The sequence below is a fragment of the Nyctereutes procyonoides genome, unplaced genomic scaffold (assembly GCF_905146905.1).
Source record: "Nyctereutes procyonoides isolate TBG_1078 unplaced genomic scaffold, NYPRO_anot_genome, whole genome shotgun sequence".
Classification (NCBI taxonomy): domain Eukaryota; kingdom Metazoa; phylum Chordata; class Mammalia; order Carnivora; family Canidae; genus Nyctereutes; species Nyctereutes procyonoides.
The window spans coordinates 3,238,793-3,256,977 of record NW_026575159.1 but is presented as its reverse complement, the minus strand read 5'-3'; the positions used below and the strand labels follow the sequence as shown (position 1 = coordinate 3,256,977).

General features: G+C 36.2%; 1 protein-coding gene across 5 annotated transcripts in view; it reads left to right on the top strand.

Moving 5' to 3' along the window:
* The window catches only part of ANGPT1 (angiopoietin 1), a 242,052-nt gene that overhangs the window by 190,384 nt on the left and 33,483 nt on the right, over nucleotides 1-18,185 (top strand). For all 5 annotated transcript variants that reach the window (XM_055313861.1, XM_055313860.1, XM_055313863.1 and 2 more), the window contains exons 6-7: nucleotides 5,199-5,300; nucleotides 17,981-18,147. In XM_055313861.1, the coding sequence (XP_055169836.1) occupies nucleotides 5,199-5,300; nucleotides 17,981-18,147 (269 nt within the window). The remainder of the gene's footprint in view (nucleotides 1-5,198; nucleotides 5,301-17,980; nucleotides 18,148-18,185) is intronic.

Below are 18,185 nucleotides of genomic sequence, written 5' to 3'. Positions count from 1 at the left end.
CTACATTGATATAAACCCTTGAATCCTCTGAATCCTATAAGATGTGCTTGGAAAATGCATCTTTAGGACCTTTATCTTCCAAGAAAATTGTGCTTTGTAGATATAAAATTTGGTTCTACTTTTGGATATGCTTTGCTTATTGTAATGCTTGCAGAAGAACTAGCAAGGGTATGAAACTCAAGGTAAGCCTATAAAAACTAAAATAAGAAGTTCAAATCTGGGACGCCTGGGGGGCTCAACAGTTGAGCCTCTGCCTTTGGCTCAGGGCATGATCCCAGTTCCGGGATGAGTCCCACATCAGGCTCCCTGTGAGGAGCCTGCTTCTCCCTCTGCCTATGTCTCTGCCTCTTTGTGTGTGTCTTTCATGAATAAATAAATACAATCTTAAAAAAAAGAGAGAAGTTCAAATCTGTAAGATATGGGATATAGACCAATCAATAAAATTGGGCTATTTAGGCAGTTGACAAAAATTATTAAGAAGTATTCATCTTTTAGGCAGAGTAAGAGTCTTACATATACAGAATTGGTATACAGTTACCTTTCTAAATGACATCATTCCCTTCCAAGATATGATGTCTGGAAAAGAAGTGTTATCTTTTCAAATGAGATGAAAGCAGTTTCTAAGACTATTTAATTTTCCAAGCAGATCCAAAATGAGAATTAGATCATTTATGTATCTATTTTTTACCTTTGTGTTAGTAATAGCTATAGATACTTTCCTCTCTGAACTTCCTTCAATGCATAGTAATAGGAAATAGGATTTTTCCTTTTATTTCATAAGTTTCTAAAACCAAATGCTGTATAGCCAGCTTAGTTTATCCAAAAATTCAATCATAACTCTGTTTATTATAAAATATTAAAAATTTGTTTCTGAATTGTGAGTCCCCTAATTCTTGGGAAAGGACCATAACAAATGTGTTGAGCCTTTTTTTACTTAAGGTTATGGAAAAATAATTAACATCCTCAAGCCTAATCATTCCAACTTGTATGGAGCATAAAACCATAAGAACTATGTGAATCAAATTTCCCCTTTTTGTTTGGGTTTAAATCTCTGTATTATGTTAAAAGGTATTTAATGCTTGAAAGCTTTGACCTTGCCTGGGATAGGAGCCAGTTCAATCTTTTCTTGGATAGAATTAAGCCTAAGTCATATGATCAATAAATGCAACAGGCATAGTAAATGTAGTGGGGCCCTATCTCCAGGAAGGACACCGCCAGATAGCACAGACCACACAATATTGGCGAATGAGCTTTTCAAGTTCTTTCATGTCTCAAATCTTTTGAAACCAACCACCTATTTTCTTAAACTTCCTTCATCTGTTAAGCATAGGCTTTTTAAATTTTTCTTCTGATTAGAAATAACATGGGGATTTTTTTTTTTTGGCTAAAGTGAATCCAACTTCTTAAATAGATATATAATAAAAAGTAACATGCTCTAAGATTAGTGATGTCAATATTATTACATTTATATTATATATTACTATATCAATCATAAATATAGAAATACATCTTATAGAAAATATATATTATATAAAATATGTTAATATATATTATTAAGCTGGTGATCATAAGGACAAATTATTGAACTACTACATGTTTTGGCATTGTACATTCCATATTGTTCTTATTATAAACAATAAATTGAATGCAGTGCCATATATAATAGTAAACTATGCTTTATGTATAAGATATTATATGTAGAGTATATAATGCATAATGTAAATACATACTATCTTCTATGTAGAATACGTCTAAAAGATGAGCCTATTATTGACCAAGCACTAGTCTAAAAATTCTATATGCATTGACTCATTTAGATCCTAAGCAATGGAAACAACAGAGTCAAGATTTGAACACAGGTAATTTGGCACATGAGTCCATGCCCCTATCCAATATGCCCTTCAGCTGTATTGTGACCATATTACACAATGGCAGCTATTATCATTGCTGTTATTCTTGAGTCATAATAAGAATTATGGAGCATATATCTGACCTCTTACCGTCTCTGCACTTCAGCTCTCCCAAAACAGTAATCCATCCAGGTAACTTCTACTTCCCTATGTAGTCTGACTCTTTCTGGGCCTTTATCTAAAAAGTGTTCTCAGCACATCTTAACATTCTCAAGTCACTGAATACATTTGTTTAAAAGGTAATTTGTCTTTTTCAAAAATTTGTGAATGATTTTAAAACTTTAAGTGCATAGAGTTCTAATAACATAGATGATAGTAATAACAAAACTGTGAAGAATAGTTTCCTCTGCACATTATATATTTATAAATGTAGTTATTCCTTTCCCTGAGTATGTAAGTGGACTTTATAACTTTGCAAACACAGGTTAGCAAACTTCCAGGCAATTAGTGTCCACTAAGGAAAAAAATCTAGGAAAAAAATCTAGATTAACCAGTCAAAGCAAGGTAAAAATTTAATTAAGAAACAAATTATACTAGTTTCCTCTAGCAAATGTTTCCTTGACATTTTCACTTACTCTTATTTAAGAATCTCCAATAAAGTTCCATGTCTTGGATCATTATTATGCCTTCTTTAAACTGTGCCATCTGGATTTTATTCTCATAGGAATCCTGCAGTCTGTCTCTTCAAGGTCACTAATGATGCCTTCATTTTAAATTTAAGTGTGTATTTTCTTAGTCTTTATTTATCTTGACTTCTCTGGAATATTTGATTAAGTGGATCACTTCCCCAAATCAAAATCTGTCTTCAGCTTTCATTACATTAATCAGGTTTTCCTATTTTATCTTTCCTTCTTGCATCTCTCTTTATTAAACAAATATTCATTTAGTACCTGCTATAGGTGAGGCACTGTTGTAGGCACTGGGGACGGTGACAAATAATATATAAGTCCCTGCCTACCTAAAGGTTATTGATTTATTTTACTTCCATCAATTTACCAAAGCCCATTTTCGGATCCTCCTCCCTCCTGCACATATACATCTCTTTCCACTTTTTCTTTACTCCTTTAAATAATCCATTTTCATGTTATCAACTACTGCTCTCAAGCAGACTACTCTCAATATAGATAGACATGGGGTTCAAATCCTGAATCCGAGATTTGTTAGTAATAGTAACCACTGGTGGGATACCTGGATGGCTTAGCAGTTAAGTGTCTGCCTTTGGTTTAGGGCATAATCCCAGGATCTGGGATCAAGTCCTACATCAGGCTCTTTGTGGGGAGCCTGCTTCTCCCTCTACCTATGTCTCTGTCTCTCTCTCTGTGTGTATCTCATGAATAAATAAATAAAATCTTTAAAAAATAATAATAACCATTGATAAGTTACTTAAATACTCTAAGAATTGCTTTTCTCATCTGAAAAGTGGGAGTTATGACCAAACATACATCATTGTCATAAGTTAGAAAATACATATGAAGTGTTTAAATTATCTGGCACTTAACAGCAAGCATGCTGTTAACAGAAGTTAATGGTGATTCCTTTCTTACTCCTTTATTATCCATGTTCTTATCCTTAATCTACCTCAACTATATCATCTCAAGTTGATTGATAAACCCCCTTTCTGGATGACTCTGCAACCTCAAATTATGTGTGTCCAAAACCATCATAATTTTATTTTCTTGTATGTTAGATTTTTGCTTAAATTTCTCATTTAGATCACAATCTGTATCATTCTTCAGGTCACTGGAGTTGAAAATTGTGAACTCCTGCATCTCTTTAAGCCTATAGGAACAGTCACTGTTGAAACTTTTAGGCATTTTGAGGACAAGACCCATATTTTATTCATCACAGTATCCCAAATTGTAACAGAATCAATGCCAAAAAATGCCAGTTGAGTAAAAAATAAGTGAATAAATCAATTAGAATTGAGAAGGAAGGAAGACTAGCTAGAGTTTGTGTTGAGGACAGAGAGTGGGTACAGAATGGTTAAGGGATTAGTAGAGGGGGAACCTCAGGACAGAGTGGAATTATAATTTACAATTTTGGAAGTAAATCGATTCCTGAGGACAATAAAGACATACTGATGGGTGAGTATTATCAAAGTGGAGGAAGTGCCCTCTAGAGAGCAGTTTGCCTAGCTTTTAAGCTCACAAATAGGTATTGACCTCTTAGTTCCTTTCACTTTGAGGAAGTACATGGACAGTTTTTCCTCCAAATGACTGTTGTTGCCACTGTTTTCATACCCGTTAGCCATTTATGTTCCAAATTGAGGGCTTCAGGGAAAATGCTTGATGTTTTTATGTTTTTCCCTTAATTGGAGTGGAGCTTTGTGCCCACACAGCCTGTCTGCTATTGTTGCATCATATCTACACTTTTAGCCAGCTTCCAAAATTCCCTAGTTGTCAATTGCCTAGGAAATGGTGTTTTCCATAGCAAGGACCTTGAATAATCAAACTGCCAGATCCATGCTATGTCAAGTATGGTGATTACTCTCTAAAGATAATCCCATTACAGATATGTTTCTCTCCTTGTGTGGACTCTGGGGAAAATGAATCAATTTCTAAATAAACACTATTATTTTAGAATAATTGAAATGAGCATAAGTCTTTGAAAGTGTTGGATAACTTTCCACATAGGGGAGAAATGCTTGTCGCAGTCAAAAGGAATACAGTATGTCATATTCTCTTACTATTGTTTGTGATGAAAATTCAAGCAAATAATATGTTTTCATATGCTGCAGAGCAAATTTTGACTCTAATGTAATACTGAACCATCAAGAATAATTATTGTAGTAGGTAACTGTATAGGAGTTAATGTGCAATGAAATATGTAACATCTAAACATATATGATTTTCTAAAAAACATTTTTCCAAAACATTTATTATTATTATATTACCATTTCAATTAATTAAGTATTTAAGAATTATGAGTCTTAAGTTTTGGCAATAAAATGGTCTATAATTTTAGAAGCCTATATAGTCTTTTTAAAAATTGAATATACCTAATTGCCTGTTACCATTTAAGACAGAGATTTTTAAAAAAATTTTTATAATCTGAGACTGACTATTTTCACTTGGCTAATTTGAATTTTCACAATTAATTTAATCAAAAACAATTCTACTGTAAGACAAAATGATAAGCTATCTAAATTAATATTTTTCAACATAGTAATTTTTATTCAATTTGTCTATAGCCCTACCCATCCTATTTCTGTTTTGAAACATATTTGATACTTGTTTCTTTAAAGCAGACATAATTTTCACTTGACTTTATTTTCCTTGTGTTTATCAGGTATTTTGCAATATGGATCTTACTGGGGGAGGTTGGACTGTAATACAACATCGTGAAGATGGAAGTCTAGATTTCCAAAGAGGTTGGAAAGAATATAAAATGGTAAGATGAGGTTATCTTCACCACACTATGTGATGAACCCTTGTATTTTTAGGTGTTTTCAGTTATTTAAAAAATAAAATATACATTAGTCACATTATTTTTATTAAACACAAAACACTCATAAATCATTTTCAGGAAATGATTTCCATATGTGCATCAGAAAGAAAAATGTATTACTGAAATTATTTGGTGAACTGTTATGTATTATCTGGATTTGTTCCTGGTCAAATGAGGGTGGGGGTAGCTAGCACGCAGACCCAGGCTGGGTACATGAACCAGGACAAGGGAGGCCTGCAGGGCTGTGGATTATAGAGAGGTACTAATAGTGGCCTCACACAAATAGATGGTGAGTTGTTATTGGGTGTTGACTAAGAGCTCCTCCATGTGGCTGGGTTGGGCTTGTCTCAGTATAGTGATTCAGGGTCATCAGACTTCTTATGTGGCAGTTGGCATCCCTCAGGCATAAAAATAGAAGCTCCTACACCTTTTTAAAGGATTATTAGACTCAGAAATTGCACTGTGTCACTTCCTTTGCTTTCTTTGGTTCAAGTTAATAACAGGGCCAGTCTACATCCAAAATGCGAGGAGTACACAAGGGTATGAACTGTGAGGTATGGTTCATTCAGGGCATCCAAAATAATAGCAGACATCATGGTCACCATCACTATCATCATAGCTAACCTTTCCAGTGCTTAACATGAGCCAGCTCTATACATAAATTCTTACTTATTTTTTATATCAAAACTATTAGCTGTTTCCATTTTAAGAGGAAAGTGAGCAAGTTAAGAGATCAATTTTTCCAAGATAATATAGTAGATAGTTTAAATAATGAATAATCCAGTAACCATATAGTCAATGCCTACAATATTAACTATTAAGATATGCTGACAGAATGTCAAGATACAGTAATGGAAAACACTTCCATTTATGGACTTATTCTCATATTTATATCTAAATATTCTGGATAACTCTTGTCTTGGCCAATTTTTGACAAGTTCTCCTCTCAAGAGGTAAAGAAAAAGGTGAAGAGAAATGTTGTACTGCTCTAAGTTCTGTCTTGTTATTCTTTTAGAAAATGTGTAAAAACTGTAGCTAATCAGCATAACAGTTTATATATTAGGTTAATAGTTGGTCAAATGACAGTTAAAAGGGTTTTAATAAATGAAGGGGGAATCTTGTGGTGTCTCTGTGTCTACAATATATTTTTTTATCAGATACCCAGTTGAACGCTCAGAATGTAGGTTTATAAATTTTTGAGTTTACACAAAGTTGGAACTTGATGTCTTGGCCACAGCAAACAAGCTAGGATTCTACAGAGATAATGTGGTGTTTCATCTAGACCAAAAATACATAAAATGAAGTGAGAAAATAGAATAAAAGTGACAAATTAGCTTAAGAACCTAGTATTTAAAATATGGATAGATTTACTTGACTATAAGCTCATTTCATGCTGTTGGCTACTAAAAACAGACCAGTGTACTCAGGATACAGTAATAGTTTGTGGTCTCAGAAAACTCAGAACTCAAGGGTGTCTGCCATAGTCCATTTACATCAGGAATATACTTTAAGTTCTGGTGGATTTTTTTTATAAATTTATTTTTTATTGGTGTTCAATTTGCCAACATATAGAATAACACCCAGTGCTCATCCAATCAAGTGCCCCCCTCAGTGCCCGTCACCCAGTCACCCCCACCCCCAGCCCACCTCCCCTTCCACCACCCCTAGTTCGTTTCCCAGAGTTACGAGTCTCTCATGTTCTGTCTCCCCTTCTGATATTTCCCACTCATTTTTTCTCCTTTCCCCTTTATTCCCTTTCACTATTTTTTATATTCCCCAAATGAATGAGACCATATGTTTGTCCTTCTCCGACTGACTTATTTCACTCAGCATAATACCCTCCAGTTCCATCCACATTGAAGCAAATGGTGGGTATTTGTCATTTCTAAGGGCTGAGGAATATTCCATTGTATACATAGACCACAGCTTCTTTATCCATTCATCTTTCGATGGACACCAAGGTTCCTTCCACTGTTTGGCTATTGTGGACATTGCTGCTATAAACATCGGGGTGCAGGTGTCCCGACATTTCATTGCATCTGAATCTTTGGGGTAAATCCCCAACAGTGCAATTGCTGGGTCGTAGGGAAGATGTATTTTAACTCTTTGAGGAACCTCCACACAGTTTTCCAGAGTGGCTGCACCAGTTCACATTCCCACCAACAGTGCAGGAGGGTTCCCCTTTCTCCACATCCTCTCCAACATTTGTGGTTTCCTGCCTTGTTAATTTTCCCCATTCTCACTGGTGTGAGGTGGTATCTCATTGTGGTTTTGGTTTGTATTTCCCTGATGGCCAGTGATGCGGAGCATTTTCTCATGTGCTTGTTGGCCATGTCTATGTCTTCCTCTGTGAGATTTCTCTTCATGTCTTTTGCCCATTTCATGATTGGATTGTTTGTTTCTTTGCTGTTGAGTTTAATAAGTTCTTTATAGATCTTGAATACTAGCCCTTTATCTGATATGTCATTTGCAAATATCTTCTCCCATTCTGTAGGTTGTCTTTGAGTTTTGTTGACTGTATCTTTTGCTGTGCAAAAGCTTCTTATCTTGATGAAGTCTCAGTAGTTCATTTTCGCTTTTGTTTCTCTTGCCTTCATGGATGTATCTTGCAAGAAGTTGCTGTGGCCAAGTTCAAAAAGGGTGTTGCCTGTGTTCTCCTCTAGGATTTTGATGGAATCTTGTCTCACATTTAGATTTCTGGTGGATTTTGAACAAATGAACTTATCCTATGAGGTGCAAGCAGGATGAATTAATGGGGCTCTAAATTAGAGGAAAAAAAGAGAATTAGGTATAAACCTGTCTGATGGCTATTTAAATTGATTGGTTGGAGGTAGATGTACTAGAGCCTGCTTCTCACAGTGCGGTCTAGAAACCAATAGCACTAACACTGCCTGGGAACTTATGAGAAAGGCAGCATCTTAAACTCCATCCAAGGCTTCCTGAATTAGAATCTGCATTTTAACACTGCTTTAAAGAGAGAAGCTCCATGACAAATGGAAGAACATTCTAGAGAGGGAAAAGTGATTGCTTATAGACAAGACTCTCTAATGACTTTAGACTGTCTAACGTGAATGGACTGTCTATTAAGTGGTGAGGACCTCTCTTCAGTGGAAAAAACCCTAGTAGATAGCAAATCATCAGGATTATTACAGAGAATATTGGTTCTACTTTAAGGTCTCCTTCTGCTTATGTGATTCTAAGAACACATGGGAAAAATTAATCTAAGTTCCAAAAACGGACCTTGCGTTATGTCTATATCAACAGTTTGAGTATTTGCTCTACCATTTACACATGGAGTGGTTTTTGGCAAGTCATTTAACCCATACCTTAACTTCCTCATTAGTTAAAAGGAGACATTAATGATAATATCTCACCTTCCTTGCAGGGATGTTGTGGGGATTAGATATAAATAAAGCACTTGGCACACTAAATTTTCAATAAACAGGAGTAATTACCCAAGATTAAGACATCAAAGACTCCAGAATTTTTACTTAGCTCTGCCAAAAATATTATTTTGCAAACTACTTGACTCACGATCACTTTCACCACTAAAACGGAATGTGAAGAAGTCATCTGAGAATCAGACTATAGATACAGGTTTAGGCAAATCTGAAATATATTACTATTAATATCAATGACAATAGAAAAATGAATAAAAAGTTATCATTGTGGTGACTTTCCAAAATGCTGAGTTATTATCTGTTACCATCTGCTGCCTTGGCAAACAGGCCTGTTGAGTAAGATGGACTGACATGTGAAGTACAGCATTGATTCATGTCTTATAAGTATTTACCAGATATATATATTTTTAAGCAATTTTTTTCATCATTTGAGGCTGAATTATTCTTTAATTTAGATTTTGGGGGAGTTTACCCCCCTCCCTTTTTTAAAAAATAGAAAGGTCATCCCATTTCATTCAAACTAGAACAGTGTATCAGCTGAGTGTCAATTCTACATGATCAGAAAATTGACATAAGCTCCAGAAATCTGAAACATTTTGGCAAAAATGAGTGGAACTGCTTTTTTAAGAGAATTCATTGCATGTCACAACTGGGTTAAATCTCACCAAAACACATGGTAGAAAGTGTTTCTGTTGTTTTCCTCCAGAGATTTAACCTAAAGACCAAATAGCATGAGTCCAAAAAGAATGAATGTAGGCTCCTTTATGCCAGTTCTTATCAGTCACACCCTCTTCTGTTCCCTGGATCAGGAGAACTGGCTGCTAGGGTGCGTGTCCTTTGGGAAAACACGAACTTCTTGGCAGGCACCACTTCCTCCTCAATCTTCCCTAATCTACTGGTGTACATCAAGATGCTTCACCTCTTTCTTGAGTATTGAATACTGAAATAAAATTCTCCCCCCCTCCTCCCTTTCTGCCTTACTTCTCTCCTTCCCTTCATTCTGGTTACTATCTATGGGCTGCCTCTTTTCTCATAAGGTTTCCAGAACAGTATGTTAAAATTATCAGCACATGAATCACAAATACATATTGTAATTTATTATTTTTTGAACCTCTCTCAACATGGAAGATTTGCAGTGTATTTGATGCTTCACATTGGCTTTAAGCCTACAAAAGTCTTTTACCTGAGCTTTGTTTTCACTTAACCTTCTTTATGAGGGGATTCAGCAAAATCTGGTTTATGGATTTGTAAAGATGTTTGCTGAGAGAGAAGTCTGCAGTGGGCCTTTTTAATGAGGCACTTAGGGAACTATATTAACTCTTTCAAGCCATGAGGATAGCATTTAGTGGCCTCCAGCAATAACACTTATCAGCAGTACTTTTTGCATAGATGAAGCCAAATCAAGCTAGGAGTTCCAAATAGTATCCTAGTGGCCTAACTTTATAGAAGGTAGTGACTAATGCCCTGGAGACAACCTGCCTTTGTATTGAAAACAGTTACCCCCATAAACAGAACTTCCTATTGACACAAATATTTCGATCTAAGTGCCATACCTTCTGGGAGTTGTTTCTGGAAAGAAATTAAGAGCATATTTTCAACTGCTTTTTAACATCTTCACATGAAAAAGAGAAAAATATATATGAAATTTAAAATGTTGAAATAAATCATTCTTTTGATCTTTCATGGGCTGAGTGTCTCAGCAGTTAGAGGAGATACATGATTAAATTGTGTATTAAAGCACCCCTGAAAAGCCACAGATCAGTAACCCAGCTTCATATCTACTTTCTTTAATTGTTTATATGAAAAAAACATGAAACCCATTGAATACATTAACTGTGTCTGGTTTCAATTGTGTTCCAGCTATAGAAAGTCAACACTTCCTATGAGCATTATCAGACCCCCCCCCAAAAAAAGGCAGCAAAACATCAGAGACAATTACTTTATTAACTTGGAAACATACATACAACCAAAACTGAATATTTCTGGAGGTCTTGGCAAAAACTAATGACTATTGATCTTTCTTCTATATGCATTTTTTATTAACAATATGAGACTTTTAGGGCCAACTTTAAGTCAGCATTAATTTAGGTTAAGTTCCAGTGTCTTTTTGCTTTTTATTAAAGAGCTAAAGGAGAAGCTTACCAATCTGTCTGAATTATGGTATCAAATCTTGCATATGATTGTGATTGAAGTAACTAAACATAATAGTTTTCATGGAAGGTTCAGACCTAGCATCATTGTATTTTTTTTTTTATAGAAAAGAAGAAATTCTATTTTTATTGCTATTTTTTATTGTTTTGATAGAGACTTGCTGTTTTTTTTTTAGCATCAGCACTAAGTTTTGTATAAGCTTTTATGTTTCTTTATGTAGATATTACAGGCCTTTTGTAATAAAGTATAGACTATGGTAAGCTGTTATATGTGCAGTAATGTATAAAACTATTTTTAGGGGATTTTTAGGAAATATCTTTCCATTTCAGGCATCAGTATACATTTTCCTCAAGGATCGTCCCATAATACATAATAAAAACATGGCTCCTAATATGGAGCCCCATATAAAGATGAGGCTTAATGCCTCTCTCTTTCCTGTGTACCACTCAGATAATTTGATCTTGGTTAATATAGTCTTCTTCATTTGCACTCAGAATAGCTATTGTACATCATAATTATATGATTCTCCACCTATGGTACACAGCACACTCACCTATGGAACCTTTTGGAGGTGAATATCTCTAAGTACACCCCAAATATCCTGAGTCAGAACTTCCATGTGGGAACCAAGTCATCTCTAGTTTTAAAAAGCTCCACAGCTGTTTCTGATATGCACTCTTGGTGGAAAGCAAATGTCAAAACTATCAGTTTATTGGCATAAGTTTAAGATCTCAAAAAATACTTCTTTGTAGATCCTACAACTTAGGAGATATAGAGAGGAAGAGATTCAAAGAAATAGGACCATGGGAGAGTTGGAGAGGACACAGCCTCTCCCTGGCTTTAAGAAGCAAAAGTAAGAGTAAGAAAGTAGTCTAGGTGTTGGTTTATGTCACAGTTCAGCCCCAGTGTCAACCAGGTGGTTTTAAGTTCTTGTTTAATAATTAAAATTACAGTCCTCATTTATATAAAACAACACTCAACTTGTCAGAAGAATACATTAGTTCCTACCATCTGAAAGTCTTTTAAATAATTGTTTCAGTATTTCCTTATTAATTTTCAGACTGACATGATCCTGGATGATTTTTGTTCCCTTTCTCATACAAAGTAGAAAGAAACCTGCTTCTCCTCAAATAGCTCACAAGTCTGGTGGGAGAGAGGCAAGTAAACAGAAAATTACTATGTATTTGTGATATGTCCTTTAACCAAAATGACAATGTCTAGATTTTTGTTGTTCTCATGTATCAACATTGAGCTAAATACTTTAGGTATCTTATTTCTTTCTCACAACACTATATATAGAAATGACATTTTTAATCCCTGTTTTGCAGATAAGGAAACTGAGACTACGAAGTAGTATAGGAGGTTCCTCAGCAAACATGGGGCAGAGCAACGCTTCAAATTGGAGCAGAGATAGGGAGTAGATGTCATTTAATCAAAGCTAAGCCTTTGTTTCTAGGCAGTGGATTTGTAGTGTGCCTGATAAACTATCCAACAGATTGTTTACTAATGTGGGAACCCATTTTCCTTTCTTTGACTTATTTTTCAACTGTAGGATAAAACAGTTGTTTCCGCATGGCTGCACTTAGCTTTTAGAAAGACTCCTCCCTACCCTATCTCTCTAACAGCCATTTCAATTCTCATGGCCAAACATTTTATTCCCAGGATAGAGCATGTTTAGACAGTTTTTCTGGGAAGGTCCATGAACTAGAATTTTTATTTCTAAAATCAAATTTTGTTAGTCTCCTTTCAGTTGCTTCTTCCTCCCTTTTCACTCAGAAAAACCAAACAGTTTAGGGAGGGATGTCAGTCTCCATGTAGAGGGAAGTACAAGCCTGTGAGTTGGGGATGGAGGCTCTTATAGGAATGACACTGATGTTCATCCATTTCTGAGACTCACTAGAGCTCACTGCCCCTTTTTCCTGGGGAAGCTGGATAGTTTTATCCATGCAGAGCTTTCAGCAGCACAGAGATGTGTGGCCTAAAACTTAACACTTCTTCATTCCCAGCTTCCTTATTCACATTTTGCATAATTGCTGAGTCCTAACTATTCACAAGAGAGAATCCTCAAATGGCTAGAAGGAGAGTTTTGACAAGTCTGAGCAGAGAAGAAAATGCAAGGAAAATCCCAGCAGTCTTCTTTTTCTTCCCTGTGGCTGCTGCAACTGAGAATGTGCTAATTCTTTAACTTTCAGTACCCTCTAACTTTCTGTTTTGCTTATTCATTAGAGAAGGTAAGCTTTACTCTTCTTTCTGGTATGTAGTATTACCACCATGAAAATGTATAAAATTCTTAGCACATACTTAATTGCTGTAATATTCCCTGTCACTGTGGAACTTTGGCAGAATATGACTTGTGCATCGTAGGAACAGAGAAGCAAGAGAACCCTGGAATATTGACTTCTATAGGTCTTACATCTTTGCTCTGAGTTATAAGTAGATGGTCTTCAGGGGAGCATACATACACCCAGTGCCATCATTCAGATGAAGGGTGTTGACTTTAAAAGTGTGCTTACATACACTAATGCATTTCATTTTAACTCTAAGCATACAATTACACGTTCATGTACCCATTTTTTAAAACGTAGGGCCAAAGCCTGGAATTCTGAGTCAGTGGTTCTTAGAACTTTCCCGTAATTGAATGCATCAAATTTCTACCTTCTGTTTTTTTTTTTTTTAACCAGAGCAAGTAAAACATGCACAAAGCAGTAAGTTAAAATCCTCTAACGTTTTGTTTTTCCAGTCTTTTAGAATTGCTGCAATAAACATAACTCAAACGCATTGTTTTGGTGATTTGCTTTTATGGAGCAAACCTAATGTTTAAATTAAGTTTTATCAAAAACAAAACAGAACAAAACAAATGACCCCTTTTCCCACTAATATTTAATTTATTTACATAAAATTGTGAGTCTTATCATTACAATAACAGAACTAGAGTAAATGCTTTGGGGACCAACACAACTGACGTTTAGTAAGTAACTCAGTTGGCAGAGACAGTAGTATACAAATGTATTTAATGCATTTAGTTTTCTCTGGATATCAATATATTTTAAAGAAGGAGTGGAGAACAGTGATTCATGTGTTAAGTTTGTTAAAGGGGAAAGAAGTTAAGAATACTTCTACTGTTGGGGTGCCTGGGCGGCTCAGTCAGTTGAGTGAGCATCTGACTCTCGGTTTTGGCTCAAGTCATAATCTCAGGGTCCTGGGATTGAGCTCTTCATTGGACTCCATGCTGGGTGTGGAATCCGCCTAAGATTTTCTCCCTTGCAGGGATCCCTGGGTGGCGCAGTGGTTTAGCGCCTGCCTTTGGCCCAGGGCGCGATCCTGGAGACCTGGGATCGAATCCCATGTCGGGCTCCTGGTGCATGGAGCTTGCTTCTCCCTCTGCCTATGTCTCTGCCTCTCTCTCTCTCTCTCTTTCTGTGTGACTATCATAAATAAATAAAAATTAAAAAAAATATTTTCTCTCTTGTCCTCTTCCCCTCCCTCTGCTCTCTCTCTTTCTCAAATAAAATGAATAAATAGAATCTTTAAACAAAAATAGAATCTTAATAGATTTTTTAAAAGAATACCTCTATTGTAGTTATAATTCTATAAAGTTGATATACACTAAATTTGAAAAAAAAAATCAAGGTTTCCAAATTCTACATCTGTGTTGAGAAAAGGAGGAGTGCTGTGATTATCTTAGTACTACCCTCATATTTCTTTTTTTTTTTAAGATTTTATTTATTTATTTATGAGAGACACAGAGAGAGAGGCAGGCAGAGACATAGGCAGAGGGAGAAGCAAGCTCCATGCAGGGAGCCCGACGTGGGACTCGATCCTGGGTCTCCAGCATCATGCCCTAGGCTGAAGGCAGATGCTCAACCACTGAGCCACCCAGGGATCCCTACCCTCATATTTCTTAACATGGATAAAGTAAAACCATTATAAATGAACACCTCAATTACCAGAATCAGTTTCTTTCTGAAACTTCAGAGTATCTCCAGTGATGCTGGCAGTGTGCCTTTAAAATATTAATGTACACAGGGACAAATGGGGAACTTGTTTGAATCCAGATTCATGGACTAGTTCTCAAATATTTTGAATCACTGTGGAGCTAGGAGTTTTGTTTTTTTTGTTTTGTTTGTTTTGTTTTTTTCAGACAGAGCTCCAGTGATTATGATTCCCTGGACACTTTTAAAAAAAACACCTCCCTGAGACTCAGCCAAATTATCTATGACAAGAAATATGTTTTAGGGTTACTTCAATGTCATTATAAAGTGCAATAGTGTTTTCCCACCTGCCTCCCTCCTGTCCTTCCTCCCTTTCTTCCTTCTTTCCTTCTTTCCTTCCAACTTCAATAAAGCGTATGGAGTACCCAGTATATATGCCAGCATTCCACTAGTCTTTGAAGATTCACAAATACAGCACAGCTTCTGTCCTCAAGGAGCTCACAGTTTGGTCAGTAAGACAAATATGTAGTTCAAGAATTGCACTCAACTTCAAACATTACCAAGAATACTTTTGGGAATTCAGAAACTGAATACCCAAATCTAGAATGCCAGCAGTTTCTTAGAGTTCTTTATTTTCCTATCACTAACGTAACTAACATTAAGAGCTGGATTTCCTTTGAAGACTATTTTTTCTTTCCCCACAAAGAAACAATTTTTGAACAGTTAACGACCATGACTGGGATTGCCCTAAGGAGAACAAGAGTCATGTTAAGATTCAGGTGCAGAGCAGCCAGATAGATTCACGCACTAACTCTTCCAGGTCAACCTTCTGCCTCAACACCAGATCTATACCAGTAAAGCATTTAAATGACGCTAGTCCTGGATTTGCAGGCTTGCTTATTAATATTTAAAAATGAAAACGTTAAAGCTAGAAAAGTCAGGGGTCTAGTAATATAAGTTATTATCTAAGCATAATTTGATTCCTTAATAATAATAGTAATAGCAACAACAACAAAATAATAATATTGTTAAATAACTTATCTGATAATACCCTGATAATATTGATTGAAAACATTTAAATTATGTTCAAAATATTCAATTAACTAGTATTTTAGAAACATTTTCAAAAGTAAGCTGTGACACAAAGAGATGGAAAAATATTCCATGCTCATGGATTGGAAGAATTAATGTTGTGAAAATGTCAGTGCTACCCAGGGCAATTTACACGTTTAATGCAATCCCTATCAAAATACCATGGACTTTCTTCAGAGAGTTAGAACAAATTATTTTAAGATTTGTGTGGAATCAGAAAAGACCCCGAATAGCCAGGGGAATTTTAAAAAAGAAAACCATATCTGGGAGCATCACAATGCCAGATTTCAGGTTGTACTACAAAGCTGTGTTCATCAAGACAGTGTGGTACTGGCACAAAAACAGACACATAGATCAATGGAACAGAATAGAGAATCCAGAAGTGGACCCTCAACTTTATGGTCAACTAATATTCAACAAAGGAGGAAAGACTATCCACTGGAAAAAAGACAGTCTCTTCAATAAATGATGCTGGGAAAATTGGACATCCACATGCAGAAGAATGAAACTAGACCACTCTCTTGCACCATACACAAAGATAAACTCTAAATGGATGAAAGATCTAAATGTGAGACAAGATTCCATCAAAATCCTAGAGAAGAACACAGGCAACACCCTTTTTGAAGTTGGCCACAGCAACTTCTTGCAAGATACATCCATGAAGGCAAGAGAAACAAAAGCAAAAATGAACTATTGGGACTTCATCAAGATAAGAAGCTTTTTGCACAGCAGAAGATACAGTTAACAAAACTAAAAGACAACCTACAGAATGGGAGAAGATATTTGCAAATGGCATATCAGATAAAGGGCTAGTATTCAAGATCTATAAAGAACTTATTAAACTCAACAGCAAAAAAAACAAACAATCCAATCATGAAATGGGCAAAAGACATGACCAGAAATCTCACAGAGGAAGACACAGACATGGCCAACAAGCACATGAGAAAATGCTCCGCATCACTGGCCATCAGGGAAATACAAACCAAAACCACAATGGGATACCACCTCACACCAGTGAGAATGGGGAAAATTAACAAGGCAGGAAACCACAAATGTTGGAGAGGATGTGGAGAAAGGGGAACCCTCCTGCACTGTTGGTGGGAATGTGAACTGGTGCAGCCACTCTGGAAAACTGTGTGGAGGTTCCTCAAAGAGTTAAAAATAGATCTGCCCTATGACCCAGCAATTGCACTGTTGGGGATTTACCCCAAAGATACAGATGCAATGAAATGTCGGGACACCTGCACCCCGATGTTTATAGCAGCAATGTCCACAATAGCCAAACAGTGGAAGGAACCTTGGTGTCCATCAAAAGATGAATGGATAAAGAAGCTGTGGTCTATGTATACAATGGAATATTCCTCAGCCATTAGAAACGACAAATACCCACCATTTGCTTCAATGTGGATGGAACTGGAGGGTATTATGCTGAGTGAAATAAGTCAGTCGGAGAAGGATAAACATATGGTCTCATTCATTTGGGGAATATAAAAAATAGTGAAAGGGAATAAAGGGGAAAGGAGAAAAAATGAGTGGGAAATATCAGAAGGGGAGACAGAACATGAGAGACTCGTAACTCTGGGAAACGAACTAGGGGTGGTGGAAGGGGAGGTGGGCGGGGGGTGGGGGTGACTGGGTGACGGGCACTGAGGGGGGCACTTGATTGGATGAGCACTGGGTGTTATTCTATATGTTGGCAAATTGAACACCAATAAAAATAAATTTATATATATGTATATAAAAGTAAGCTGTGACAGAGAAGTGTTTACTGATCAAACCTATTAACCAGATTGATTTAATCCGAAATCATCTTAACTTCCACAGCTTTGAACATCAGCCTTTATTGTAATAAGAATTTGACATAAGGCCCAATGGAGGGAAACATAACAGAAAATTCCTGAGTCAGTAATTGGAAAAAAGTGTGTAAAAATGTGAAAAGTAATCTACTTTTAAAGAAGGTTTTCTTATTATTTAGGATGTAGTTAATATTAAACCTGAGAAGAAGTTTTCTCTGAAATAACAACCACATGTCTATCGTCTTTCGTAGGGTTTTGGAAATCCCTCTGGCGAATATTGGCTGGGGAATGAGTTTATTTTTGCCATTACCAGTCAGAGGCAGTACACACTAAGAATTGAGTTAATGGACTGGGAAGGAAACCGAGCCTATTCACAATATGACAGATTCCACATAGGAAACGAAAAGCAGAACTACAGGTAAGTCTCCTTTCATGTAGGGCTCAGCTACCTTGGGC